Source organism: Balearica regulorum, chromosome 1 (genome assembly GCF_011004875.1).
Source record: "Balearica regulorum gibbericeps isolate bBalReg1 chromosome 1, bBalReg1.pri, whole genome shotgun sequence".
Classification (NCBI taxonomy): domain Eukaryota; kingdom Metazoa; phylum Chordata; class Aves; order Gruiformes; family Gruidae; genus Balearica; species Balearica regulorum.
Window position 1 is genome coordinate 193,769,701 of NC_046184.1, and position 27,511 is coordinate 193,797,211.

The 27,511-nt window shown below is 41.5% G+C and overlaps 1 protein-coding gene across 6 annotated transcripts in view; it reads left to right on the forward strand.

Annotated features, from left to right (window-relative positions):
• Positions 1 to 27,511, forward strand: part of STARD13 (StAR related lipid transfer domain containing 13) — a 305,468-nt gene that overhangs the window by 220,708 nt on the left and 57,249 nt on the right. Inside the window, exon 1 of one of the 6 annotated variants that reach the window (XM_075742023.1) lies at positions 4,856 to 6,552. The exons of 4 other annotated variants lie outside the window; for them this stretch is intronic. Coding sequence is in view for 1 of the 2 variants with exons in the window: in XM_075742022.1 (XP_075598137.1) it covers positions 15,461 to 15,470 (10 nt within the window). In the remaining variant the exon portion in view is untranslated. Of the gene's footprint in view, positions 1 to 4,855; positions 6,553 to 12,765; positions 15,471 to 27,511 lie in introns of those variants that run through there. One more of the 6 variants, XM_075742022.1, reaches the window with a different exon arrangement.

A 27,511-nucleotide genomic window follows, 5' to 3' on the forward strand; every position in this document is an offset into this window, starting at 1 on the left:
GGGGATGATAGCGATGGCGACGATGTCCCTCAGGATGGCATTTCAGGTTTGCTTGTGACTGAGGTCATTTAAAATGGTGCAGGCGTAGAGCTTCAGAAATCCAACTTTTCTTCACAGCAACAAAAATAGCTTTTCTAGCTCTCGTTTCCTTGTAGAAGGGATCCTGAGCCAGCCCCTGGGTGCATTGGGTCTTGAGACAAATGCTGATGCTGAACTTTTCTCTCGTACGCTGTCCTTTTTAAGCCTTTTATGTACAGAAGGAAATTAGCACTCCAGATGATTATTGTCTGTTAGTGGTGTTTTTAATTACTGATTTTCAGGACACCTAATTAACTTTTTGCTGAAAACAATATTTTTTCCCTCCCCTGAAGCCAGTGATTCACATTTTAATACAAACTTTTTAAAAAGTTTGACTCATGCAGCAATTCCAAGAATTTTTATTTCTGAGCTCTTTGAAGTGTTCGAACAAACGAAATACCGTGCCTCTGCCATGCACAAACTGAACCTCATGTTAAACAGGACTCCTTTCACTGAAGTGCAGTAAGTGCCATTTTCAGGCCCCTAGAGATGGTTTGTCCCACAGGACCACCTTGGTGGGAGCCTACGGCCACACTCCCCCAGGTCCCGGCCTGTGGGAGTGGAGAGACAAGGAGGAGATGCTGCTGAATTGAGCATGGCACTGCTGGTGCCCATGAAGGGAAAAAATATCAGGGAACAGAGCTTTCTGAAGAGTGTCAGAGCTTTTCTGAAAAGTCAGGAGGGGATTTATCACCCGGTTTCATCAAACCAAAGCAAACGGCTCTGGGAGCCCCTGCTTTGCAGCGAGGCAAGCAGGTAGATCAGCAGTCGTTCGGTCGCGTGATGAGTAAAGCAGAGAGGCGCTGCTTGACTTTCATAAGTGAGACTCAAGCTGTAGAGTTTAGAGTTGAAAAACATTTATGTTGGCTATTAAAGGGAACACATGTGACACAGAGATATGCCATGTAAACTCCAGAGATTTTCCAGCAGGAGAAAGACTCTGAAGAGCTAAATGAGTATCAAGTATAAATGAGAGAGGTTTTCCTGAAAAATAAGTTAGGTAATACATATTTTGATCCTTCAAAGAATGTGTTTTATATTAAAATGCAAAAGTGTATGGCTTTCTCATCAGGTGGAGATAGTACAACTGTCCTACTTTCCATAACCACCACAACAGCAAATAAATGACAAATAATTCAGGATCCCTTTGGGAAATGGCAGTCTTAGCTAAGAGCATCTACTGCATGAAAACTGCCCAGGAAAAAAATCCCCACTCAACGTATTACCATTACGATTTTCTGCTTTAGATAGGAACTTTTCAAATCTCTTTTTTCTTTTGATTTTGCCTTGAAGTATCCGTGATACAGACTTTCAAACTGTAATAACCCGGATGTTGTTTTTTTCCTTTCCCCTCGTCATTTTTGCTGAAAACATCTCTGTGTTATGCAGCACTTTATGTTCCCTCATCTCTGTAACTTTTCAAAATGTCATAATCTTTAGGAAAAAATACGAGTGTGTTTGTAGGGGAAACCTGAAGACAGGGTTTGCCTGGTGCTGGTAGCACAAAATAAAACCTTTGCCTTGAGTTCCCCTCCAGAATCTGCCAGGGTTAGCGCAGGACGTGCGATAATAAAACAGGATGAAAGGGAACCGGCAAGCGGTGGGGCACTGGCTCCGTGCGCCCTTCCTCTGCGGGCAGCTCGGTTTGCGGTTGTACGGTGGTTATCGGTGGCATGGTACGGTGATTAGGGGATAGCAGCAGGAAATACTGGCATAATCTAGGAGGCTGACAGTTGGGAGCGACGGAGGAGATCAAAGGCTTGAATGTGTTTGCAGACTGGAGAATAATTGCAAGTTGCTCCCAAAATGTGGCCTGGCAGGACAGCCCGGCTGTTGGCTCTATCTGGCGATGTGTTTCCACAGGAGAGGTGGGTACGTGGCGCCTGTGGCCCCGTCTGCAATACTGTGCTCCGTTCTTGTTCCCCATGATCCAGCCCCCATTCAACTTGTGTCGGTGGATTCAGAAAAGCTGTTAGAGGGGAAATGGCTTATTTTATCAAAGGAGACTGAAACAGTGGCTGTGGTTTAGTCTCCTGTCTGCAGGGAGAACGAAACTGCTCTCATTGCCTGCAATTGGAGGGTGAACACCAATGAGGGGAAAACAGCTTTTGAGCTGGAGGACCATGTAGCCCACCCATGAATAAGTTTCAGCTGAAAATGGAGCTCATGACCCCCAGAGGAGCAAGGCTGCAGAGCAGCGGTGGCGAAGAGATGCTGGGAGACATGAGTGCTCATCTTCATAGATTAACATCTTCATCTTCCTCATCCTTCCAGCAGTGTCCTCATATCTGTTGCTTCTTCACAAGGGGCTCAAAGTGTTTCCAAATCTATCTAGCAGCTCATGCATGCTGTCTTAGCAAAGCAAACAGAAGAAATAATGTGTTCTTGAGTATCTTAAGAGTTTTAAGATGCAAAATATAAGGTTTTTAATCATTCTGTTTCCCACATTATAAGCACATACACTGCAGTCAGAATGCTTTTAAACTATTAAAAATTTTACCCCAACAGTCTCATGGTAGAAGGTTCAACATATTAAATTTATTCAACTCCCGAAAAGAGTCCAGGGCCAAGCAGGCATAGCCATCCTGGTTGCATTGAGAAGGTCAAGCGTTTCTATTTATAAGTCGCTGGGGGAAGATGGCAAGTAATTTATTCCTCCTCCTTCCCCCACAGTGCAGTTGTGGGGAGATGAAGCTCTATATGAACTTCGTGTTTCAGCATGGCCAGAAGACCAAAGGGGCTATTGGACTTGAGACCTCCTGGGGATCTTTCACACCTGAATTACCCCAGGGGCCTGTGATTTTATGATCCAATTTGTTTAAGGACAAGGCAGGGCAGACTTTGACCAGAGCCAATGGAGCTCTGTGATTGCTCCCTCTACAATACTTTCATCACACGGTCTGTGAGTGCTTAAGATCCTTGGATGGAGTCCTAGCTCCTTGCAAAGGAGCTCTTTACATCAAGGTGAAAGTTCTTTCTCTGACAGAAGTCCAGCCACCAAAATGTTTGCTCATGTTTCTTCTGGTGATTCCCCAAGCGTTAGCAGAGGGAGAGGCTACAGGTCAGAAGGCCCAAATGAAGATCTGTGTGGCACCATGAGCTTGTCCTCAGCAGAGCTTTCTTGCCTGTTGAACATCTGAGCAGGGGATCATCCTACCAATTCAACAAATCTGTAGGTCTTCAATTCTTTCTCTTCATATGACATTTTCTAAGCTCTTTTTAAATGATAATGAGACCAGTTAGCAATATGTGACCTCTTGTATCTGACCTGTGGAGTCACAGTTGGGAAGTACTCTCTGATTTTTTATGGCAGTCATATCTGGTATCCAGTCTCAGCAGATCTAATGACTATCTCCAGGCGAGGCGGGGGCAGTGAGGGCTGCAGTATCTGCACAACAGTGGCAGGAAGAACTATTCTACTGTCCTTCATCCCTGGGATGACATCTGTACTACCAAACCAAGAAGGGTCAGGGATCCTTTGGCCAGGGGACATAGACTGACTCATGTTCATGCTGCTTAGGAGAAGGTTGGTAGAAGTAGTCCAAAACAGAGCCAGAGAGAGAACCAGCAAATAGCTTGCAGGTAAACAGTGCAGATGATCTGACTCCCAGGACCTGAACTCATTCCATGGCCATCTTGTGTTCAGCCGTATTGGGCTACTTTAGGTAGGCCTCTGTTCACAATTAGCAAATAGTGTGGCCCAATAGGAGAAGAGATGCAGAGAGAAACAGTCCTGATAAACCAACATCTGGGCTACCACATTTTGCTGCTTTACTGTGGATTTACTCTAGTTTGAGCCTGTGAACTGAATGCTCATTAGTGGTGGGAGGAGATCTTCCCATGCAGTCCACTGGAACAAAAGCATGTGGAGGGCGATGTAGAGTAAATATATTTCTTTTCATCTGCAGCAGGCGTTTTTTCTTGTTATTCAGATGATGGTCAACAGCCTCAGGGCAGAGAAAGAGCAAATCTTGTCCTATGTGCCATAAACATTACTGCAGGCAGAAGACAAAATGCTCTGTAAAAGTCCTTGGAAGATTCCCATCCTGGGTTCATATAGTGCATGTCACACTGTGGTATCAAACCTTTAATCTCCTCTTACAGCCTTTGCTAGAGATTCAAAATTCTGTTAATATTCAAATGGGTATGTACCACTGATAGGTCTCATTTATGGATTTTCAAGTACATTTTAAAGGTCAAGCAAGCAATTTTAATCAGTTGTGGTTTTCTGACAGCTGATAAGTATTGAATGTACAGCAGCATCTGGAAAGCAGATTAATTATATTTGCCGTTACATATTTGAATCGGGCGCAGGGATAGTGCTTCTCCCCTGCTCGTTTCACTCTCCATCATCAAGTTACTGGCACTGATCAACCAGTGCATCCACAGGAGAGCACTGTCGTTGCAGCACTTCAAATCTGAGTCACAGCTGCTTGGACGAGGGCCCAGGACCCGTGTCTTATGGCTGCTGATTAAGAGAGTAGTAGCTGCATCAGAGAGGTGCTGCTCTCAGCTCAGAGCATTCCTGGCTACTTAATCCAATTCTTCTAGGCTGCCTGGCTAGTAACCATTTGGAAATTTGTCTGGCGTAGCTGTTCTCAAATTCTTGTGTGCAGGCCACTCATGCAGTGGTTGTGGAGAGCTGTCAGATTGCAAGATGACAACTGACTGTCCTCAGTTACTGTCTGCAGAACTGTAAGGAAAGAAGATGAAAATATTTTCCCATTTCCACAAATGGCAGTCACAGACTGGGAGGAAGGCTTGAGCTCTGGTGCTGTGACATCAGCTTCTACCATGTGAACTAAAGGGCTAACTGCATCTCTTACGGGAGCAGTAGGACGTACAGCAAGGCACGAAACAGATTAGATTCTTCAGCTTAAAAAAAAAAAAAAAGAGGATTAAATAGGATCTGACGGAGCCCATGAAGTCATCTATCGTGTGGAAAAACTGAACTTGTGAGAACGGCGGGGCATGTAATGAAGTGGTTAGAAAGTCAGTGTAAGCAGACAAAAGTGCATTTTTTTTGTGTTTTTCCACTACTTTTTTGGAACACATTAGGGTTGGTTAGAATAGACTTCATAAAGAGGCAAGATCTACTCATACAAGACCAGTGATGCCATCGTCCAGCTCCAGCAGCTGTCTGGGGAAGCCCCCAGGTCCCTGCTTGCGGGAGCCGAGCAGCACACCTGGGGAAAATCCGCTCCCAGCACATGCTGCTCTCGCTCCCTTCCCTCAGCCGCTGGCAGAGCCGAAACTCGAGGGGTCCTTCATCCAGCCTACGGCAGCGGCTCGGCTGCTCTTCAGCGATCCCCAGCTGGACCAGGCGTGGGCAGCGGTCGGGGGACCCTGTGTGCCACCGGGACACGGTCAGCCGTTAGCCATGGAGGAGACGGCTTTAACCATCGGTCAGAGGGCAGAGAGCCCTGCTGACACTTTCAGCTGGGATCCGGCTCTCACCTTAGAAAAACCCAAGAGCCCCAGGATTTTGCAGCCCATTCGGACTGTATCCAGTCATTTTTAATTTCCATGGCACATTTTCTGACGATCTGGAGGGCGGAGGATTAAAACAATTTACAGTTTATGGAGACTCAGCTCTGTTTTGCTCTGTTGATGGGAACAAAGTTCATAGCGCTGGTTTTACGGTACCACCTTGCTTTTATACTCCGTGCTTTGTTAAACATGATAATGAGTCCAGCGCTGTATAGTGCACTCAGTGCCGTGCAGAAAATAAAACCATTTCCTGCCTACACTTCAAAAGAGCTGCTACGATGGTAAAGGCTCTTTCAAGCTTAGGGCTGCTAGCCTAAACAGTACGTACGCTGGGTTAGTCTGTCAAAAAGCTCTGCATTGCAAATGTAAATTTATCTTTGTAAGAATGACAAGCTCCTGTTCAAAGCGAAACATTATATAAAGCAATTCACCGAGGCAGTGTGTTTTACCATATTCCCCCTCTGGAACAGAGAGGAGTTTTGTATTACATTAATCAGCTTCTAAGCCCTGAAGGTCACAATTATCTGGCCACTATTTTTCAGTATTAGTGATTTTAGTACATGATTAACTTTCACGTGTGCATCATTAAGATGAGGAATTGTTTTTGAAGTTTCAAATGGAGCAGCAGGTCTTAGCTGTAGTATTTGCCATACTTGCTCAGCCACTGTTAAAAGGGATGATTTATAGAAAATCCAGCTGTGAGTTTTCGTTTCTTCAAGAGCAGGAGGCGGGACTAGAAACCAACCTAAAACCAAGCGGAGCATTGATCAGAGTAGAAATGATGTAGAGCACAGCTCCGCAGACAACAGCTAAGCATCGTGGAAGTATTAGCTGGCAGCGATAAGGAGGCGGAAGCAGCGCTCGGTGACAGAGGAGCCATCTGTCAGGAACTGGGAATCCGATTTCAAGAGAGCAGAAAATGAAGTACAGAAGAAAGTGATTTTGGTTCAAAGGTACAGTGAAGCCCAAGGATCTCTGTGGACAGTAAGTTTCTATACTGGAGCAGGGGTGTTTAATACAGCAGCTAGTACTGTTTGGAAGGGCTTTTCAGCTTTGAAAACAGACATAAGTATCTCCTTTCTAAAATAGATGTTACTTAAAGTTTTTTATTTATTTTTAAGCTTATCTGTTTGAGGCGGCTTGTTCAAAAACTTGTAAACAAACTTTAAAACTGCTGGTGTCCATCACTTCAGAGGGTGGTTTTGTTTAATAAGGTCACCTCCTGTCGAGGATAAGATTTGTTCGTAACCTTTATGAAAAACATCTTAGAAGAAAAGACTGGTCTGGCCCCAGTTGCGAGGTGAAAAGGGGTAGGCAAGAATATTTTTTCTGGAAAGGGGAAAGGAGTTCCCACCCAAATAGATCTAAACTAAGTGCAACTACAGTGTATAAACACCCCGGGGCTAAATCCTACCCTCACTTACACTGTTGTAAGTCAGGTTTAAGTCTACTGCAGTTAATAAAATTACTCCTGATTTAATTAAGGGTAGAATTTGGTTGCACATTTCTTAATAATGAAAAAGCCCCATGGTTCTTTCCAAAGTACATTTTATGTTAACAGATTATTAAGAACGTGCTTTAGAATATGTTAAAATTAATTGTAAACTCACATTGTGATGCATCTGTTGTCATGTATTTGTATCCTTCTTTGAAACTAGCACAAAAGCCAGCGTGAGATAGTGTAAGCAATCCTATTATTTCTTGTTAGCAGGTTCTCAGATAAGGTTTGCACTGCTTATAGTTTCATGCTCGTTTCAGTTCAGTGGCTTGTATTTGGGGTGATATGCTTTAATCCCAAAAAGGTTTGTGAAACTCCAGCTGGGAGCGATAAGGCAATATTAGCTGTAGCAGAAAAGTGTCAAAGTTCTGTACAAGACCCCAGCCTGTATTACCGGGAACTAAACTGTTCTATTACAAATTGTGCAGAAGAATTACTCTAGTTGCAGTGGTTTTAATGTACGAGTTAGAAGCAGAAGCATTGGCTGCTGACAGAAAAAAAAAAAAAAACAACAACCAAAACCCACTCACTATTATGGCCCAATATGGATGACAAAACACTGTAGCATGTGTGGGAAAATGGCTGCAGTCCAATGTCTGGAACCATTTATCTTCTGGTAGAGTCTGGAAGATGACTGTTTTATGTATTTTACAGAAATCCCTGCTGATTGATTTCATTTACTTAGGGGGAGGGGGCACGGTGACTGATGGCAGGGACAAATGGGGGGGAAAGAAAAAAAAAAAAAGTGGATTCTTTACATTATCCCGACATCCCGTTCTGGTTAGGGTTGTTGGCACCTTTTGAGGGGACCAGACCGTGCTGGGCAGCCCGGTGCGTCCTGCTGCTGCTTTTGCTACTACACGCAGCCAGAGGTTTGCTGCTTCTTTCTGGGTCTCAGTGAGCTGAAGGTTGCGGGTTCTGCCTCCACAAGCGCCAGGCACGTTTTGGAAATTATGATTTGCAGAGGTCTGAAGGGGAATGGACAGAAATGGGCACAGGTCTCTGTAGCCTGCCGGTAGCTTGGCTGATGGTGGGCGCTGTTATTGAAGAGGGAGGAAAAAATTGGTGAAAGATCTGGGGGGAAAGTCTGTTTTCAGTGTGCAAGGCTTTCTGAAATAGCTCATCCTGCTTTGGCACATGAGGTCTGTACGCTACGACGATGATACAGTTTTCTTCTGACATTGTTGCTAAAATAGCCACATTTCGTGGTGTTTGTTTATTTGTAAGGAATAAAGAGTTTGTCAAACACAGTAGAGACAACAGGGATATGCTGTACATCAGTGTCTTTCCTTTACCTTACTATTACTTTTGTGCGTGCTCTGCCTGCCTGTCTGTCAAGGTGTTTGCCTTCAAATCAATTAGTCTCACATCACAGCATGACAGTTGCTTGTTATATACCAGGCATATCTACAGACATTTGCTTTCATGGTGCAGGGAATCAGTGCCAACATTTTCATATGATGAAACAAGAGTGGGGGGATACATTTCCTAGTCAGTACACTGCTACTGTGTTGACGTTTAGCAAAAATTGGGAAAAAATTGATTTTTCAGTTGACAATACTACTTCATTTTGTACCCTTCAATTTCTTCTCAGGCTCCTCTAATGGTAATTGTAACCATAATGGTTACAATGCCAAGTCCAATGCAAGGTCACATAACAAACCTGGAGAAAGGGAAAAGTATTGTGTCTCTCCCATCACATCATTTCCCAGACATAACCACTTAGTACAGTCAAGGCATTCTTCACTGACAGAATGGGAAGGAAAGAAAGAAAGACCTTCTACTTTACCCCAACCGCTGAGGAAGCTGCACATATTTCTCAAGTATTCTTACCAGATCGGTAGGAGCTATTAAGCAGGGTGCTTAAACAGTATCTTAATAATAAACTCGACATCACCTCCCTTCTGAACAGCATCCTGTACCATTGCCCTGGGGTCTCGTTCAGCCCACTCAGGTTCTTTGGCTTCACTGCTCATCGTGCGGTCTTAATGCGCTCTCATTTTCTGCGTCTGTTTGCTGAGGCTGTGCTTATGGCTATCATCAGACGTGTCTTTGTTACTCATGTGTTGACCTCTGATTTGTAAGTTTACAGGAATTTAGATTAATCGTAACCTTTTCTACTTCCTTAATTTTCTCAGCTTCCTTTTGAGCCACTACATGTTTTGGTTATCCTCCCACAGAACAGTTTCTTGTTGGGACCCTCCCAGAGGGGTAGCCAGTTTTGCTCTTGATTTTGAGCCTTTCCTGCTTTTTGCTAGATCTAATTGAGGAGGGCAGTGGGTAGTGCCATGGGTTTCAGGTGAAGGTACCAGTTCTTTTCCTTGGGTATGCCACTGAGCTGCCCTTGGAACAGAGCAAATCTAGTGCCCTGGTGACGTTTTTAGAAGATCTGCCTTTATCATGGGGTCCTTGAGGGGGGTCTGTCTTCCTTATTGAGAGGAGTCTTGATGAGAGAGTGCTGGTAAACAGATCCGGTGTAAGTCCTGTGTCTCCCTTTAATCTTGCATTTGGGCAGGAGGGGAAAAAAGTGGTCTAAGCTGATGCAAACTTGTTTTTTCATCCAATGGGACTGCATTCTCCTGGTAATTTGTAGCATATTTGGGGACCTCTTCTGTAAGGATTTGTAGGATGGTGTGCTCAGGCTCTGGATAGTTCATCTACAGCACGCACAGCTCCTACATTTTTATTAGTCAGTTCTTAAGTCTCTGCATCACCTGGCACAAAGGCGTCTTCCTGAGTGCGCCACATCTTACAGGTACAATGCCTCAGAACATATTTTACACACATTGCACATAGCATTTATTATTTTTAATAAATTTTGTCCTTTTGGACTTTGTGATATGGTACATGGCAAGCATAGGCTAGGTGGTAGAGCTACAGCTGCCTCTTGTTTTCTTATCAGACATTGTTAAAAACAGAAAATGAGATTAAAAACAAGGGAGCACTGTAGGCTGTGGAACACTATAAAACCTCCCACTGAATGTCTGCACAGGACATACAGCAACAGCAAAGCTGTTATGTACTAAATGAGTTTGGAGTAGGGGCCAACTGAATGCAATGCATAAGAAGTGATTTACTTATTCATTTATAACCCTAACCTATAATCATGAATTTTTGCTGTCCCATAAAAAGGATGACTTTATGTGACCCTTTAAAGCCTTCAGCATTAAGTGACATTAAGTTGATGGCTACTTGTTTTGTACCTTCAGTGAAAAATTATGCGTAAATCTAGTAGGCTTTGCTTGTAATGTACTCATAATCCTCACAAGCAAAACTCCCACCCAAATCTAGTGATCAAGCATGGTTTCTTGAACTCAGCAGAAAGGTCACCTCATAAAAAATATGGAGGTATAATATTCAGGCCACCCAGGCAATTTTTTTTTGGCTAGGACATTGCTTTAATTAAGTGATTGTAAAGTTAAAATAATAATGGGATTCTGATTTAAGCAGATAAAAGCCAGGGGAGCTACATTAAACTCAGTTTCCATCCACCCAACACATCCAGATGAGCTAAGATCACTCACTGTTTGAAGAACATTTTTGCACAGAGGGACGGACAGGATGGGCTGAGGTTGAGTCCTGAATGTTCTGGGGTTTGCTTATTTAAATCAAGCCCTTAGCATTGTTTTGTTCCGTAATTACCTCTGGTTTGTTGATTTATTGATGCTTTTGAAGGCAAGGAGACTCAGTAAAATATAATCATCCTGTGTCACGTAAAAGCTCCTATTAAATCTGTGGATGTTATAGACAAAAGAAAAGGATTGATTCAGGGAAATTTTGGGGAGATGGTCTTCCACCTACGGGTAAAAACAGTGGTAGCTGTCTTTTAAAGGTGGAATTGAGTTACTGAATTGCAAATGAAATGGAAGGTCTTGTGAAATCACTGGTTAGGGCTGTCTTGGTTCTTGAAATCTGCCAATGTGCCAACAATTTGGGTAGAAGGTGAATGGGAACCAATGGTCCTGCAGAAGGAGTTGGTGGCTGGAGCGTCCTCATGGACTGCTGCTGGAAGGAGTGAAGGCTGAATTTTCCTATTCTGTATGAAATGGCCCTTCCATCTGGGGGGACTTTGGGGAAAATAGGAGTACTATTTGCTTTAGCACTTGTTACACAGGCTTTGAACAGGGATGAAAACCAGGAATGGCAGTCCTTTGCCAACCACGAGCACTGATGTACAGTTGAAAAGTCACAACATGGTCCCACCTGGCTTAGTTTTGGGGAAATATTTGGAGCTTGCACCTACTCTCTGCTGCCCATGTCCCTGGGGCGCCCATGCCTGCATACTAAGTCCAACTCCAAAAAGCACCTCTGCATCGTCTTTTTCAGCGCAGCGGAGCACAGTATCCAGGCATTACTCTGTCCCTCTGTGTCTCTCCTGTGTCTGTGTCCCCCAGCTGGTACACCTAGAGCAGGACATGGGCCCTCGCTTGTCAGAGAAGAAGAATTTAGCAAATTGTTCAAGGGATGTTAATTTGTCAAATCCCCCTACGAGTGGCTAATGACCTACTCAGGCAGCTCAGTTGTATTAATTTGGTTTACAGAGGAATATGCACACAGCTGACCAGGAGCGAATGTGGTAGATACAGGAGCAATGATGTGTACCTCTTTCGTGCTTCTGAGCCACTGAATTAAAAAATATAGATGTATGTTAATATTTAGCACTTACATAGCGCATTAAAGTTCTAAAGGCCTGTAGGAACATGTCTAATTTATACATCCAAATTAATAGAAGAAGTAATCACACATAATAGTCAGTCTTTTCATCACTTAACCCAATGAGGAATGCAGGCACTATTTTGTTTGGACTGTAATTGCTTATACATACCTGAAAATACCATCCCATATTCTCAGTTCTTTGTAAAAACATGAGTTTGTCATTACAAGAACATTTCAGACAGCTGCATAATGAGTTACTTCACTTTTTTAACTAAACTGAAAATTAGGAGGCTGACCCAGATCTCAGTGGGATATCTCCATTGGAGTTTTTCCGTGAACTTAGGTGCTGAACAACCTAAACCAGTTCATTTTAAAAATTGTTTGAAAATCATCTTTCAGAAAATAGTCTTGAAAGCCTGACACTGATAATGAGCATACTGAAAGACCTTTAAGGCAGCAGTCGAACACCCTCACGCTTCATATTATTTATTTATATTACATTTATATTGCCCACCCAAGCTTCCAGAGTGAATTCAATAGACAGCTGTAGTTCTGCCTTAATTCCTCAGCCCTGGTTGCTATGGCATCCAAGTTAAGAAAATATCTGCCAGCTCCCAGTGGCTGAGCACACAGATGGGTGAAACACGAGCAGTAATTTAGGGAGCCATAAGGTGGTATCCTGTGACCGGCAGGTATTGTCCGTGGTTTTTGCAAAAAGGGGCAAGGAGTTGTGAACATCGTTGGGAAACCTGGGCTTTATTTAGCTACAGCGAAAGAAGCAGCCTGTACCAGCAACCTACATTTGTACTGAGAGGCTCTGGTAGTGAGCTATGAAATAATTTAATGAACTGTTCAATTTAAATACAAAATAAGAGATGAGAAAAGGCTGGCTGGTATCACCTATAGTCATGCTCAATAGCATCTTGCTCTGTGGTTCATTCCACTCAGTTCAGTGGGATTATAATAGTTGTTGAATAAGGTGGCAGAACTGAGCCTTCAGGTTAAAGGCACATCTAAAGAGAATTGTAAGTACTGTGCAAAAAAATCCTTTCTTATTTACAATCTTGGTACTCAGAATTTGTCCCTTGAGATCTGCATAATATAATACAAATAGGATCTACAAATTCAAACTTTTAATCATCTTAACTATATTCAGGATCAATATTCAAACGCTTTGGTAGAGTTTCTTCCCCCCATCCAGTCATCACTATTTTAAGTCACTTTAATAGCTAGAATTAATTTTCATTGAAAGCATTTTTTCCCCAACGTTTCTTTGTTTCCAGTAAGAAAAGAACAAGAACAAAGACTACCAAACAAAATACAACTTGTGTAAAATCTCATAAAAGCTCTTGCACAAGAATCTATCAAGCCTGGGAAAATATGTGTTCTTTTGTAAAAACATATTTTTCCTTGAAGTCACTGCTAGATTGCAAAAGTTCACATAACATATTGGTATGTGTATGTGTTTATGTAAGACGGACCTCTGTATTTCACTTTCTGATGTCAGCGTTGCCTTGGCAACTGTATTTTATTGATTAGTAGAATAGATGTAATTTGTTTCAGAGCTACATCATCTTACACGTTCATTTCTCTTTGTGAGAGGTGGTTTCACTTTCTTATTCTCTAAGTAAAATTATTTTTCTGATATGGGAAATAACATTCTTTCGATCCTTTTGGAGGTGTTTCTGCTGCGGTACACAAAACCCAACCAAGTTTGACAAATGCATACTGATAAAGTTATTAAATACTTTATCTACTGATACATGCATTTCTTATTAAAGTTCTTTTGCTGTGTCTGTTAACCTAGTGTCTTAGCTGTGGCTTCACGGGTAACCAACTGGAGACTCTGTCCATGCAGTTCCAGTTGTTAGATACTACATGGTGCTTTTCCTCCAGAGATTTCGAATTCCAATTAGTAATTCTTTGCAGGATCTCTTTGAACTAAGTATTAGTATAGAATTTATTTTACACTTAGATAAGCTGAGATACGGAAAACTTAACCTCAACTAAGAGTAAATCTGAAATAGTATTGAGAGTAGGTCCTGAAACTCAAGAATCTTTTACTCTTGTTCTACCCATTGTGGGTTTGTCAGGTCTAAGGGTTAGTTCCTGACTCAGGACAGTAGCGTTTAACGAACCAATTGTCCCATCGCCAGCCATATTTCTGTGAGTGCTGGTTACGTTTATAAGAAGTCATGGTGCTGACCTGAAGACCTTTCATTTTCACATAAACCGAGCAGGGGAGAGGATGGAAAGGGCAGGCGGGATACCGTGTCTCGGTTCAGATGGTGCAATTGCCTGATTACGTGCACAGCTGGAGAGATCCACATAGTTAGATTTACCAAATATCCTCGTGGTTTTGGTTTTGTCTCTTCCCCCTTGTGTGTGTGTTTGTTTCTTGGTTTATGAGTATCACAGGAGCCAAGAGCAGGCAGGATGTGCAGCTTCCCAGATCAAATCAGGCAGGGGAGCAAGAAGAAAAAAAATAGGGAGGCCGAGGAGGAGTAGGAATACGAATAACGGATAGGAAAGTAATGGAAGTTCAGCCAGATTTTGATGTCAAAGCTGTCGTCTTTATGTAGAACTGAAAGCATAGCCATCCCTGCAGTCCTAATATTAACAATTTACAAATTATAGCAGTGATTGTATTTATATGTCATACAGAGTGTAAATGATGGGAATGGGTTGTCAACACACATAGGAAAACAAGCCTGAAAATCTCTAGCACTTTCTTTAAATATAATAGTTCCCGACAATTAAATATCCCATTGGTTGTTATCTAAATATTTATCTCCAGTGAAATTACAAGAAGTCCTCAGTCAGAGAAAACCCACGCTCTTCTGTTTTCTGTCTTAAAGATTAAATTATGTTCTACCTTTGAAAAAGTGCTTGGTTTCTGGTTTTATCCTGTTTTATTTTTGTGGATAACTTTGAAAAAAAAGAAAGAGAAAAGAGTCTGCCATTGACGGCAAGCAGGGACAAAGGCACTGTTACTAGATTGTGGTTTTGAAGGCTGTTTACCATGCTAAGTCAGAGACCATAATGTGAAATCATGTTTTTAATCTTTTGGATTAAAACATTCAACAACAGGCTTTCCTAGCAACAAGGCTCCACTAACACAGAGTCTCATTTTCTTGCAAGGATCCTGCAGTTTTACATGGATTTTCTGGGCCAGTCTTTGGCAGCAACAACACTAATTTATTCCAGATGAAAGTCAGGCCCACTATAATTAGCAATACCATGGTATTTGTATGAAAAATCAAGAAACGCTGGCATTTGCTAGAGAAGCCATGTGTTTTGTGGACAACCCGGTCCATTTAATTCAAGCTTTTAGGTACCCAGGGTTAAGCAGATGGTCCAGTCCATTTGTCATAGCTGCTTAAATTCCTTGTACGGTCTAAGCAGAGTAGCAGTTGCTTACTGAAGACCTGGGGAGATCCGTTCCCCCTCTCCATCCATCCACCCACCCGAGGATGATTCAGTCTGCCTCATTCAAGTAAATACCTCTTCCATTGGGAATATAGAGGAACAATAGGAAATAAATGCTGGCACCTCCATGCAGTCAGGATCCATTTACTCATTTGAAGATGGATGTGACTTATCTTCCTCTCGCATAACCACCCAAGAATTAGAGCACTCCCCCCAGAGAGAGGAGGTCCTGGGCTCTACTTGGTCTGAGAGGGTTGAGCTCAATCTTCTACATTTAACTCAGAGGAGCTAAATTCCTCCCTTCATAGGATGACCATCCGTAAGTCTCCATGCTTTTGTTTCTTATCCTTTTCTCTCTGTCTGTGAGGGCTGTAAATTTTGTAAGGCACCAGCTCGTTTGTCATTGAACGTTTGAGGAGCACTGACTGTTATAAGGTTCTGATTTTGGCTGAGGTTTGTAATGAAATAAAAACAATGGTAACACTTGTGCAAATTTCTCCCTTCGCACCACAAAAAATGCCAAGTGAAAGCTTTGTTCTGGTAGATGCATTACATATAGAAGGTGGGCTTTGTACAGCCTTTGGTTTTGACATGGTTTGTGGAACAGAGGATGAGTCTCCAGTGAAGTTGGACTTGTGTATTTAGGGAATGGCTGGTTGCTTGTTGTTTTTCTATGGGCATGATTATTTCCTCATTTTTGGTTGTCTCTTCTAGGTTGTGCCACAGCTTAGTAGATCTGTAGCACTGGGAAATACGGTGCTCCAGGGTCCTTTCTTCCAAATGTCTCTTTTAGGAGCTTTTTTTGGACCCAGGCCAGTACATAGCTGAGGGCAGAGGTAGGCTGCAGAGCTCCTACTCAGTGTCACAGCCCTTCAGCATCTTCTTCTCTTGGAATTTCTAAAGAAGGAAGCGGTGGGAGGGACAGGGCTGTGAGGACAGTGTGAGGGCATTATGCTGTGAGGACATTATGCAGTCACTCCTGCAACACTGGCGAAGAATGCAGCAGTGATAAGTTCCTAGTATGAGTCATTCTGGAGCTGCCAAAAGTTGGAGCAGCCCATTGCCCAGTGATGAGTAGTGGTTGACCTTTATTCCTTAGAGAATATTGTAAAGTTGAACTAAATGATCTGCTTTCTGAGCACTGGTATCAGTGCAGCCTAATTCCCTATGGATTTCGATTCCTTCCCCCCATCTCACTGAAGCCAAGTCCTTACTTCTCCTCTTCCATGCCACTCCCCAGATCTCTCTCCCATCCCTTAAATATTTGTCGGGAAAGTGGTACATACACTGGCAGAGTGCTGTGTACTCTTTAGCCAACTGTCTGCTGCTTCTCAGCATGGATAGTGGGTCACCCCACAAATGCCTTTCCCTTACTGGAGTACTAATTTGTACACTTTTCTCTGCAACAGCTTTTCTGTAATGTGGTATCTGACTCCCGCTGTCAGATTTGACTGAAATTGGCCAATAGATTCTGAAATTATAGGGGGTGGGTGGGGGTGGGTGGGAGGGGGTGTCCCATAGAGACAGGTGGTATGACTATTATTTTCTTAGGAAGCAGTAGTACAAATATACTGTAACGCAAGCAGAAATTAAAAGCGTTATGAGGAAATTAGTAGGTGAAGCTCTATGAGCTATGTTGTGGAGACAGACAATAAAAGGAACACATTTTTAGGTTTGCCATAAAATCTTTTAAAGTATTATAGTGAAAAATTGTTGAGCAACTCATCATAAGAAAAATATGCTACTCACCCTGCCAGTTCATCCCTAATGTATTCCAGCCCAGCAGATGGATAGCCAGTGATGAATTTGGCCTGAGTTTATTAAGCACAGTAAACAACTATACAGCTTATAGATGGCTAAAGTTATATCAGCACATTGCACCAATAAAGTGACAGTTATTTTGGTCATCTCCTACTTTGCCACCTTTAAAAATATTATTAACTCTATGTACCTTCTATTAAATAACATTTAAAAGAGAAATAAACTTGCATATAACATCTCAAACTATATTAAAATGTCTGTACAGTCAGGAAGAGTTTTAGAAGGTCATGAATGCTGTGTTTAGCCTTCCATCTCCTTCTGTGTCTCCCCATCTGCAGTTATAAAAATATCATGGCTCACACATATGGTTTATTCTTCAGAATGTTAAAAAAAAAAAAAAAAAGGATTAACTATGAATGGGCAGGAGTTTTTTCCATTGATGTGGAGCTTGTCTTGAATTATCTAAGGGCAATTCAGCTACTGGCAGTTCAAGAAAGGCATCCAGAGATGCTCCTGGCTACTCTTGAAAACTACTTTTCCTCTTGAAAATCAGATTGACACAAATTGTTCAGTAAAAGTCACAGAAATTGAGTATATTACAGTGCCAAAAATATTTCGCATGTGGAACCCACCAAAGTGTTTATAATTTAGGATTTATCCTTTGCTTTCAGACCTCAGGCAGCTCCCTCCTAAAGCTATTCTAGCATTTTTTTAATCAGTTTGAATCTGCATAGTAATTTCTCTGTTTCCGTCTGTGGTGATCCACCACAATACATGTGGCTAGACCTTCAGAGTGTCCATTTGGCTTAGGATCTTCTCGTGCTGTCACCACTTCTGCGAGTGGGAGTTAGGAGAGTAGCGGCCAGAGACTGGCTTCAGCCTGGAGAGGTGGGTCTCCCCAGTTCCCCCAGTACTCAGTGGGGAGAAGCCACTCAGGGCGGGAACCCAACATCACATTGCTTTAGTTTCCTAAAATACACCATCGCTCTGAAGTTTTTAACCCCGATGTATGAGGTGTCTGGTCTACAAAGACTGTTCTGAATTAGGCTATACCAGGGAGGGGAATTCTGTCTTACTCCATGTACAAAACGATTCTCAGTTCTAAGTTTATGCCAATTTATATGGAACAACTCTTGGACCGAGTAGGGCTTGTGTACACATACACTTCAGGAGAGAAATCTTTGCTTGAAAAGCTTGACCCAAAATGTTAATCTCAGGGAGAGCGTACTCTTCTATTTGCACAGCAGGGCATATAGTTTCTGCATGAGAACAGTAATAAAAATATACTCATATTTATTATTTATCGAATGAGACTTCTAGTGTGTTTTCACACTATTGGATATCACTGCAGAGTCCATCTGGGGTGATACTGGGTCTCCTCAGGGAGAAATCACAAAGCACCATCTTGGGCTGTCAGAACAGTATCCTTATCTCACGGGATGCCCTCAGGGAGCAGAGCACTCCTGGAAAAATATCTAACCTGAACACCCTGAGCATTAATCTGAAAGCCCTTCAGTGCTCATCTCCTAGACTGCAGAAAAATAACCCTCCTGAATAAAGGAGCACGGTATTAAAAGAGCAGTGCTAATGTTATTCCTTCAGAAATTTGATAGAAGTCAAACTTTGCTTTTGAAAGTGTAACTTCTCTGGGTGTGGGTAGGGATGTGAGGGGTTTCCAAGCAGCAGTGTTTTCATCCAGAAGGAAATACGGCTGAGTGGGGAATTTAACAGGTAAAGCACTGAGTACGTTTTCACCTGCAGTCACAAAATACTTGAGTATTACTATTCATTACTATTCATATACTTGAGTATTACTATTATTATTATTCAATATACTTGAGAGTCTCTCATAACCTAAGGACAGGAGACTTTAAAAAGGACTGGCATGAACCAGTACCTAACTTGAATCAAAACATCTTCAGATTAGGGGCATATTCCATATGAGACCAAATTCGAATATTTCTGATGTGTCTTCCCCTTAGCCCTCTTGTCTTTATAGTGGGCCAACTGACAATTCTTTCAGGACATCTTTTGTATTTGATTGCAGGTATACATTTTCCTGTCTGAATCAACATATCGTCTTTAGGAAATGATTAAAGAGAGGAAAAGACTTGGTAGTCTCAAGGGAGCACATGCTCATTGCAGATGTCCAAAATGGACAAAGAAAGAGATGACTGTAAGGTTACTGTAGTGAGGTCCTGGAAGCTTTTGTAGTGCAGAGGGTCAAATTCATGTACTTGAGAAAACAATGGCAGAGACAGGAGGCAGCAATGATATTAGAAAAATAATTCTTGGAAGTAAGATTTGGCAGTCTGGAGACTACGGTTAGGATATAGGATTTTAGGAGAAACGTAAGGTCAGAAAATAAAATTATTTCTAAATATACCCAGTTGTGGTTTTTATTAAAGGAAATTGCCCCTAACTAGAAGTCCCTGCAAGAATTCTGGTGTACACAACAAGCTACACAGATCACAGCTTACAGTCAAGGTAGATGCCCATTACTGTGTGCTTTTAATTCTTGGTGGCCATTACAGGCATTTCCAGTAGAATTATTTTTGGGAGGCTGGCAGAAGGGATCTAAATATCTTAGAAATTTTGTATAGTTATGGATGAAATAAATTCCTAGGTAATTTCCAGGTAAAAACTCATTGTAAAGCTATGTATTATATTTCAGTTAAGGATAATTGACTCATTTGTGAGGCTGTCCTTTCTCATTTTTTCATCTTCTGAAAGCCATATTTGCCTTAGGGGTATGGTATCATCATGGTAAAAATGAGCTGGTGTTACTGGTCTTAACGATTGACTGCCGTACTTTGAGCAGCTCCGTTAGAGCACAGCTCTTAAAGGCTGCTTTGGAAGGGTCTTTACACTTACTACAGATGCTAATGCCCTGATGTCTTCCAAAATGATGGAGGAGAATGTTTTGCCCTTTTCATTTCAAGGTATCATAAAGTCTTGGAGACTTTCGAGGCCAGTTGCCAGATGTGATTAAAAATTAATGGAGCAGAGCAATTGTACCTGATCCCCCTGACAGACACTTGAATAACAGCTTTTCCTAAGACTACCTTTTTAAATGGTTGGTTTTGCATCTGTATTTCTCTCCTTTCTGACCACAGTGTCAACTTCCTCATCATAAAAAATGGAAAACAATAGTAGAGGACATTTGGGGATTTCTTCATGCAATTCCCTGCAAAATCTAGTTGGATTCTGTTCATTGCACATCGGGTGAGCTACTAAGGCAGACTGTAAACTGAAGCTTAAAACTGAGCCAACAGGTATTAAGCTGGGAGGCAGATATGCCTCAGTTTGGTAGTATAGGAGTTGCCTTCAGGAATGCTCACACTCAACGTGTGCAAATTGAAATGTAGCAAACTTTTAAGCTGAAGGAGGCTAGATTTAGTTAAGATACTAGGAAGAAATTCTTCTTTATGGGGTTGGTGAGGCACTGGAACAGGTTGCCCAGAGAAGCTGTGGATGCCCCATGCCTAGAAGTGTTCAAGGCCAGGTTGGATGGGCCTTTGGGCAACGTGGTCTAGTGGAGGGTGTCCCTGCCCATGGCAGGGGGGTTGGAACTAGATGATCTTTGAGGTCCCTTCCAGCCCAAACCATTCTATGATTCTATGATCTATGATTCTATGAAACTGTTTTTTGGGGATAGCTCTACTGCATTGCTTCAAAACCTGTCTGCATTGGAAGAGAGAGTAAATACCATCTTTTCTGTGTGCTATTACCTCAGCCTTGAAATATTTTAAAGGAAAGGAAATAGAAAAAAGCAGGCAATGAGGAGGCGTGCGATCTCTGCATTGATGCTTTAGGAGGTCATTAGGGAGTGTTAGTGCTCAGGTTCTGAGACTGAAGACAAACAATAAACGACAGCAAAGTAATATTAATTGATGCTTCTTTACTACGTTATGTATGCTGAGCATTGCAGAGACACCAGCTAAATGTAGAGGCTTGGTTACACATAGAGAGATTTGGTTCTTCAAATCCTGTCAATCTATTTGAACAGCTATATATAATTAAGTATATATTTGACTGAGCATTTTTCTTCGGAGAAGCAGAGAAAAACAGTCATTATTATCTGTGAACTATTTGTAAGGCTTTGTATACAAAAGCTTTTAGGGCTAAATTCTGATATTTTCACTCATACTAGGTAGGAATGTATTCTTCAGGTTATTTACTAATAGTGAGAACGTCTGATGTTTGGCAAAAATGTGCACTGTGAAATACTGTTTCGGAGAGGTATTTATCACTACGATTATAATTTGGGGGTTTTCTTTATTTGAAAGAACATACTCCTGCCTGGTCAGACACACTTCTTGTTCCTTGTGCCTAGTACAGGATAACCATGGGCTATTTAGAAGAGCAGTATTTGCCTGACACAAATATTGTTCTCTTAAGAGTAGACTTTCATGATAATCCGTCACATTATCATGACATGAGTAGTCACAGTTATTCTTAGTCACTGCAGTTTTGTAGGTCCTCCCAACAAAATACTGTTAAATAAACAATGTTATTTGAAGAACTGGCAATTTTCTCTTCCATGTTTCACCCAAAGTGTATTCTTAGCTTTTGATTCATTTTTGCTTTCCTGGAATCTACTCTGCTGCCTTCTGAAACTCACAGTTGTGCAGACCTCTCATCCGAACAAACCTGCGACAGTTTGGTGAGACCTGCTCTTTAGTATTCATCAGAAGAAGTGATGGTTAACTAATCTGGGCGGTGCAGCGGAGGTTATCATCCAGCACCCCTTACAAACCGTGGAAAGCAGCACCGTATGAAAGGCCACCGTTTCTGTAAGCAGGGATGTAAATGGTGCTGAGATGCCAGCATGGTAGGCATATAAGATACTGTTTTGCAGGAAAAGATGAGAAATTTACTGAGCTTCTGCTGAATAGCTACAGATGTGGCAATCCAGAAGTAGTCAAATGCAAGGGCTGGAAAAGTAAGCACTGCGTTCCAGCCGTGGCGGCTGAGAACTGCTTGAGTTAACATCTCCATCTGAGAACAGAGCTCAAACTGTCTCATCAAAACATCTACTTCGGCATAGAGTAGTAAATTTGCCACCTAGCTGGTTTGAGAGCAAAGCAACCTGTTTGGTCAGGTGTATCTCAGAGTATATATATTTTTCAGACTTGTCCTGAATCCAGGATTCCTGTAAGGAAGAGTAAATATTAGTCTTGCAGGTTTCGGCAGAGAGTGGATTAGATGAACTTTCACTCTCCACTTTGGTCTTATTTTCTGTTAACTTCTTTGGTGAAGACTTTTAAGATAAAAATGAGCATGGTCATTCTTGGGAAGAGAAAAAGCCAAGTCAAATTTTTTTTTTTTTTTAAAAATGGTCATTTTACATCATGTGGCTAGAGTTATTATCAGTCCAAAGTACATGAGTCAGATGGTGGTATTATCAAGTTATTCCTTACTCTGTGTTTGTGTAAGATCCACTGAAGGAAATGTGACTGCCTTCACAGACAGTGGAGTTCAACGTTTTCCTAAACTCAGTGATCAGAGCAAATGGAGGAACGAAATTTGACAGAGACTCACTGAAGTATCCTGAGCATTAGTGGGATAGGTGTGGAAACCAAGACAGTAAAAAAACAGTTGGGGAGTCAGAAAGAAGAGGTATACTTATGAAAATAAAAGAAAGAGAAAAGGAGGCCGCCAGTAAGGAATTGTCTGTTTTGTTGAAAATACAGAAGAGATCAAGGACACTTGGGGTTTTTTCAAATCTATTTCTTACATAAATAGTACAATGTATGCCTTATGGTAGAATCCAGCAAAGCAAGCAAAGAAATAAATGTTAGACGTGCTTAGGTGCAGTGATTTCGATGACACAAATCTGTTGAAAATCCTGATCAGGAAAGCAACCTTATTCAAGACAGCACTAAACTGCACAGTTGGATCCCTTGAAGCAGAAGTTAAATCCATCTTTTCTTCAGAACATGACTTTAAATGTATCTCTTGATTGCAATCTAGGTTACAGGAACATACTGCTATAAAAATATAGCCTTAGTGGAATTTTCCAAGTCCAAAAATAATTTAGTGTCCAAATACTTATTTTATCTGATTTATAGCTTCACAGCCATGTCTAAGCCAGTACTGCCAAATAAAATTTTCTGTACTGTGACATGTATGCAGTTCTTCTTCAGGTATTTGGACCGATGTCTAACAGAAATTAAGTGAAAGTTTCATTTTAGAAATACTCAGCTATATTTATATTTTAAAAGTGCAACTTCATTTTTTACATCTTAAGAGTGTAGCTTCATTTTTTACATCATCAGTGCTTAAACATATATATTATATGCTTCAGAAAATCAAGGATCCAAATACAGGCAAAAACTATGTAGTTATATCATACAATGGTGTTTTTTTCTTAATATAATTGTTAAAGTACTTTTCTATACTCCAATAATTTAACATTGGTTAAATGTTAAACCATTCGAACAATGGTTCCCCATAGATGGGTGTGTGTTCCTGACACTCACGTAGAGACATGTAATTGAAATAACATTTGCATACATTCCATTTAGTAAGGATGCACTGGCTGATGCTGGTGAATGTTAGGGCACTTAATCAAAGAGCAAATGGCAATGCAAGTCGAAGCATTGATCATTTAATGCAGACATTGTCAGAAGAATTAAATAGATCATGATGTCCTTTTGTTCTTTCTTTTACTTAGTAGAATACACTGTTGCTTTCTAAATCTCTTCAAGCTCTTTGATGAAGAAAGATTTCTTCTCTTAATTTGGACAGCTGCATAATTGGGGTGCTAAATCATCATCAGGGATGTAATCAAAATGATCCTACTATGTAACAATTTTCTGTTTTCCCTGCTTAGTTTAGAGCAGAAGGAACAGATTTAGGTGATTGCAGTCTTGCATTGCCTTAAAAATCGAGCATTGATCATTATAAAATAATAGTTTTGAAACCAAAGATCTTCAGGTCCCTTGTAAATAGATGTAATTCAAAGTTCAAAATGTCTTTTATGGTAAGTATGGGTATAACCCTTCTAATGTAGGAAAAGATGATGGACATCATAGATAATTTAACAGAATTACAGGATTTTATTTGCCCAATTCAAAACATAAACCAGCAGCAGAAAGTAAGCCTGACACCCAATTTTGACTGTTAGCTACATAAAATGCACCAAACGAATAACTGCCTCACTCTCGACCCTATTTATAAAAAGTCATGGGATCTGTGCACCAGCATTTTCCATCCTTGATGGGAAGGCGATCGCAGTGACTGTGAAGCTGAGGCTTCGTTCACGAGCGCCCAGTGCAGAGAAGGGCTCCAAGAGCAAAGCCCCAAACTGGGATCTCACCACGTACCACCCTTCCCTGCCTGCTGGTGAGGCTCTTGGTGCTAACCCTGCTGTCACCACTGTATATATTTGTTCTGGTTCCGGGTATTTCTGCTTGAAGTCAGTGAGGTGGAAGGAAACCTTTATCCTAGAAAACTCTCAGAAAAGGGTAACAATCCTAGCACCTGTGCAGTGTCACCCTTCAGTCAAATGCCATGGTCACCAGTGTATACATCAGTTGAATTAGATTTCCTATTTTTATTCTAAAAAGAGGCAATAGCAGGGCAGGACTCTGACCTAAAAACATATGCTAAGATATCTCTACTCAGCAGGAGGGACTTCAGTTAATGTTATCCCTTGGAGTTACACTGAGCTGCTCAATTAACTGCAGGATGAGTGATAAAGTTCCTGTAGTGACACTCTGCAAAGGAGCGACGGAGCTTAGAAATGGTGCAGAGAGTGACATGGAAGTTCAGGCAAGCCGGCTGGCTCGTGGACACTGCAGCATCCTCCCGGAAATGACCTGCCCGTGCTTACCGAGGGCATTTCTCCTGCAAACAGACTACACGCTAATTTCTCAATACGCCCTCGATTTCCACTGTATAATAGCATTAATGACCTTGACAGAAAGCATTTCCTGGGGATTAATAACCATTTGAGGTTTAATGACCTGAGGCTATGCCTCAGACCATCAAGTCCTCCAAGCTGCTCATTAAATCCTTAGGCTACACAGTCTGCTTCAATCACTCTTGCTTAAGTATTTGCTCAGTGTCACCTAATAACAATATTCTTCCTGAGGTATTTCCTCTTCAGAGGCCCTGGTGTTGGAAATGTGTTTGTCCTTAAGTCTTTTGAGAAAAGAACTCATCGTTAATTTTTAGGTGACTCTGTGTTGCAAGTCAAAGCATTTGCTCAGGCTGTCACTGAGTTTCTGCTGTGATGAACACAGTAAAAATGAGACAAATTAATAAATTGCACCTGGGAATATGAACTATTTGGTTTAGCTGCTTACAATCTCATAATCTAAATCAAGAGCCAGTAGCTTCCCCCCATCCTAACACTGGTGGTTCAGCCAGAGGTAATTTATTTGGGAGGGACAGGTTACCACTTCCTAGCAAACAGTGGATTCATACTAGCTCTAAAGGATATCCCAAATTCAAATGTGTGCAGTAGTAACAATATAATGGGGAGCACATCTGCCTGTTGGAGGAGAAATGTCATTGCTAAGCCATTTTCTTACCGATGAAGTCATAAGTCAAAGATGGTGTATTGTCCTATGTTATGGTTCATACTTGTGAAGGATGAACTTGTTTTTCAGTCAAAGATTTTTCATTTAAGGGAACATTCTTCCCACATGCAGACGGCATCAAGTACAATTGAATCTTAGCTAAATCTGCTGCCGTGGTGTTACATCGTGTTCCCTGTTTGTGTAACAGTGTGGCGTGGCGTGCCCAACAGGCATGGCACAAACAAATTGCTATTAGAAGTTTATTCCCAACGTTTCTAAACTGAAAGAGAAGAAAACCACAGGGAAGAAGCCAGTCGCTAATAGTTGTAGGAAACCGATACAGGGAGCAAGGTGCAGAGTTACATATCTACAAATCCGTTATATCATCTTTGCATCAATTACAAGAATCCTCTGGTGAGGCTTTAGTCTCCACTGTGCACTGAGCAACCAGTTAACCTGACAGGTCTAAGGAGAGCTGGGAACAGCACTCTTGGGGTGCTGGAAGTGGAGATGCTTACCTCCCCAAGAGGTCTGGGAAGACCTGCCCTCCACCTGACTTTGACTTAGAACTAGCTACGCTGGCCTTGTGCTTTGACCTAACATCTTTGTCCAGAGACAGCCCACATCTTTGGGCAAAGAAAAGCAGTTTTCTCGCAAATTCTAAAAATTAGAAGTACTTGGAGTTGTTTATAAGCTTAAGATACTTAAAGAAAGCCTGAATACCAAAAACATATAGTATCAACTGCAGGGGAAATCTTGATAACCACAGCTTACTTCTAGTAGGTGACATGTATGTATATCCTATGGAAATCAGCAGGTGAACCGATGAATAAGATGCAGATGGGGTGGACAACTCAAGTACTTATTTCCTTGCTTGTGTTTGAGATTAGTGTTTTCTGAGGTCAAGTAATTAATCCAATGACATGCTTTGTGTGGGAAATACTTGCTGTTTGTGGTAAAAACCAAGCACCGATACAGGAATGCTCCTACATAACTCTCAAAACCCTTTGCAAAGACAAATACGGATCATTTACACCATCACTGCAAACGGAGAAAATCAGGTGCAAATAGGTGAAATTACAGACCTTAAGTCACTCAGTACATTAACAGGAGATGCCTCAAACTAAAATTTATTTCATCTCACTGGAAATATCTCTAGCTTTATATGCCTGTTCTTCCCAAATTCGATGTATAGTCCATAGAGAAGAATGAGCACTTTCTGTGCACAAGCTATTTTACCTCTTTTAGACCTTAAGATAAGATGAAAATTTTCATGAAAATCCCTCTTTCTCTCCATGACCTTCAGGAGCACTTGGGATTAATAGTTCCAAGGCAGTTGCAGATAGATGAGATGATTCCCACCCTTTATATCCAGAATTCCTCATGTATATAAATAAATAGGATACATGGATGACAAAATGGCTGCTGAGAAGACAGGTCAACTAGATATTTAAACATATGCTTAATGCTAAGCTTCTGATATGTCCTGTTGAAGCCTGGTTTATAAAACCAGCCCCTAAGAGACCCTTACCGTTGTGTGGAACAAGTGGGTCAGCTGCTGATCCAGCCTTAGCTCCAGTTCTCCTGGCTGCTGTTGGTTTGAGACAAGCATACAGCATCCTTCCCACATAGATTTTTAGGTGTAGGAATACACTTTTGGTTGGAATTTCCTTTCTAAAGTCTATTGAGATTTCAAATGAGAGCCAGATGAGTTTTTCCCTGTTCATTTAAAAGAAAAATGCAAAATGTCATGAGAAACTTTGAAACTCCAGCACTCCCTGAAAGTCCTCATCACAATAACATTTTCCTGAAAAAGTTCTTTCCAGGGAGATTCGAGCTTGCGGGTGATAAGCATTCGGTATGTTTTTCTGCCCCTGATGAGGAAAGGACAGATTAGTAAACAATGAATTAAGGAAATGCTTTGAAATGCATTATAGTAGCTTTGTAGACTCAGTTTTGAGGCTACTTTTAGCAATTGGCTTTAGCTTGGAGTTGCAGAAACATTAATGAAAACCCCAGCCCTGTTCCCAAAATCAGCATCAGACAATGGAGCATCACAGCTATAATT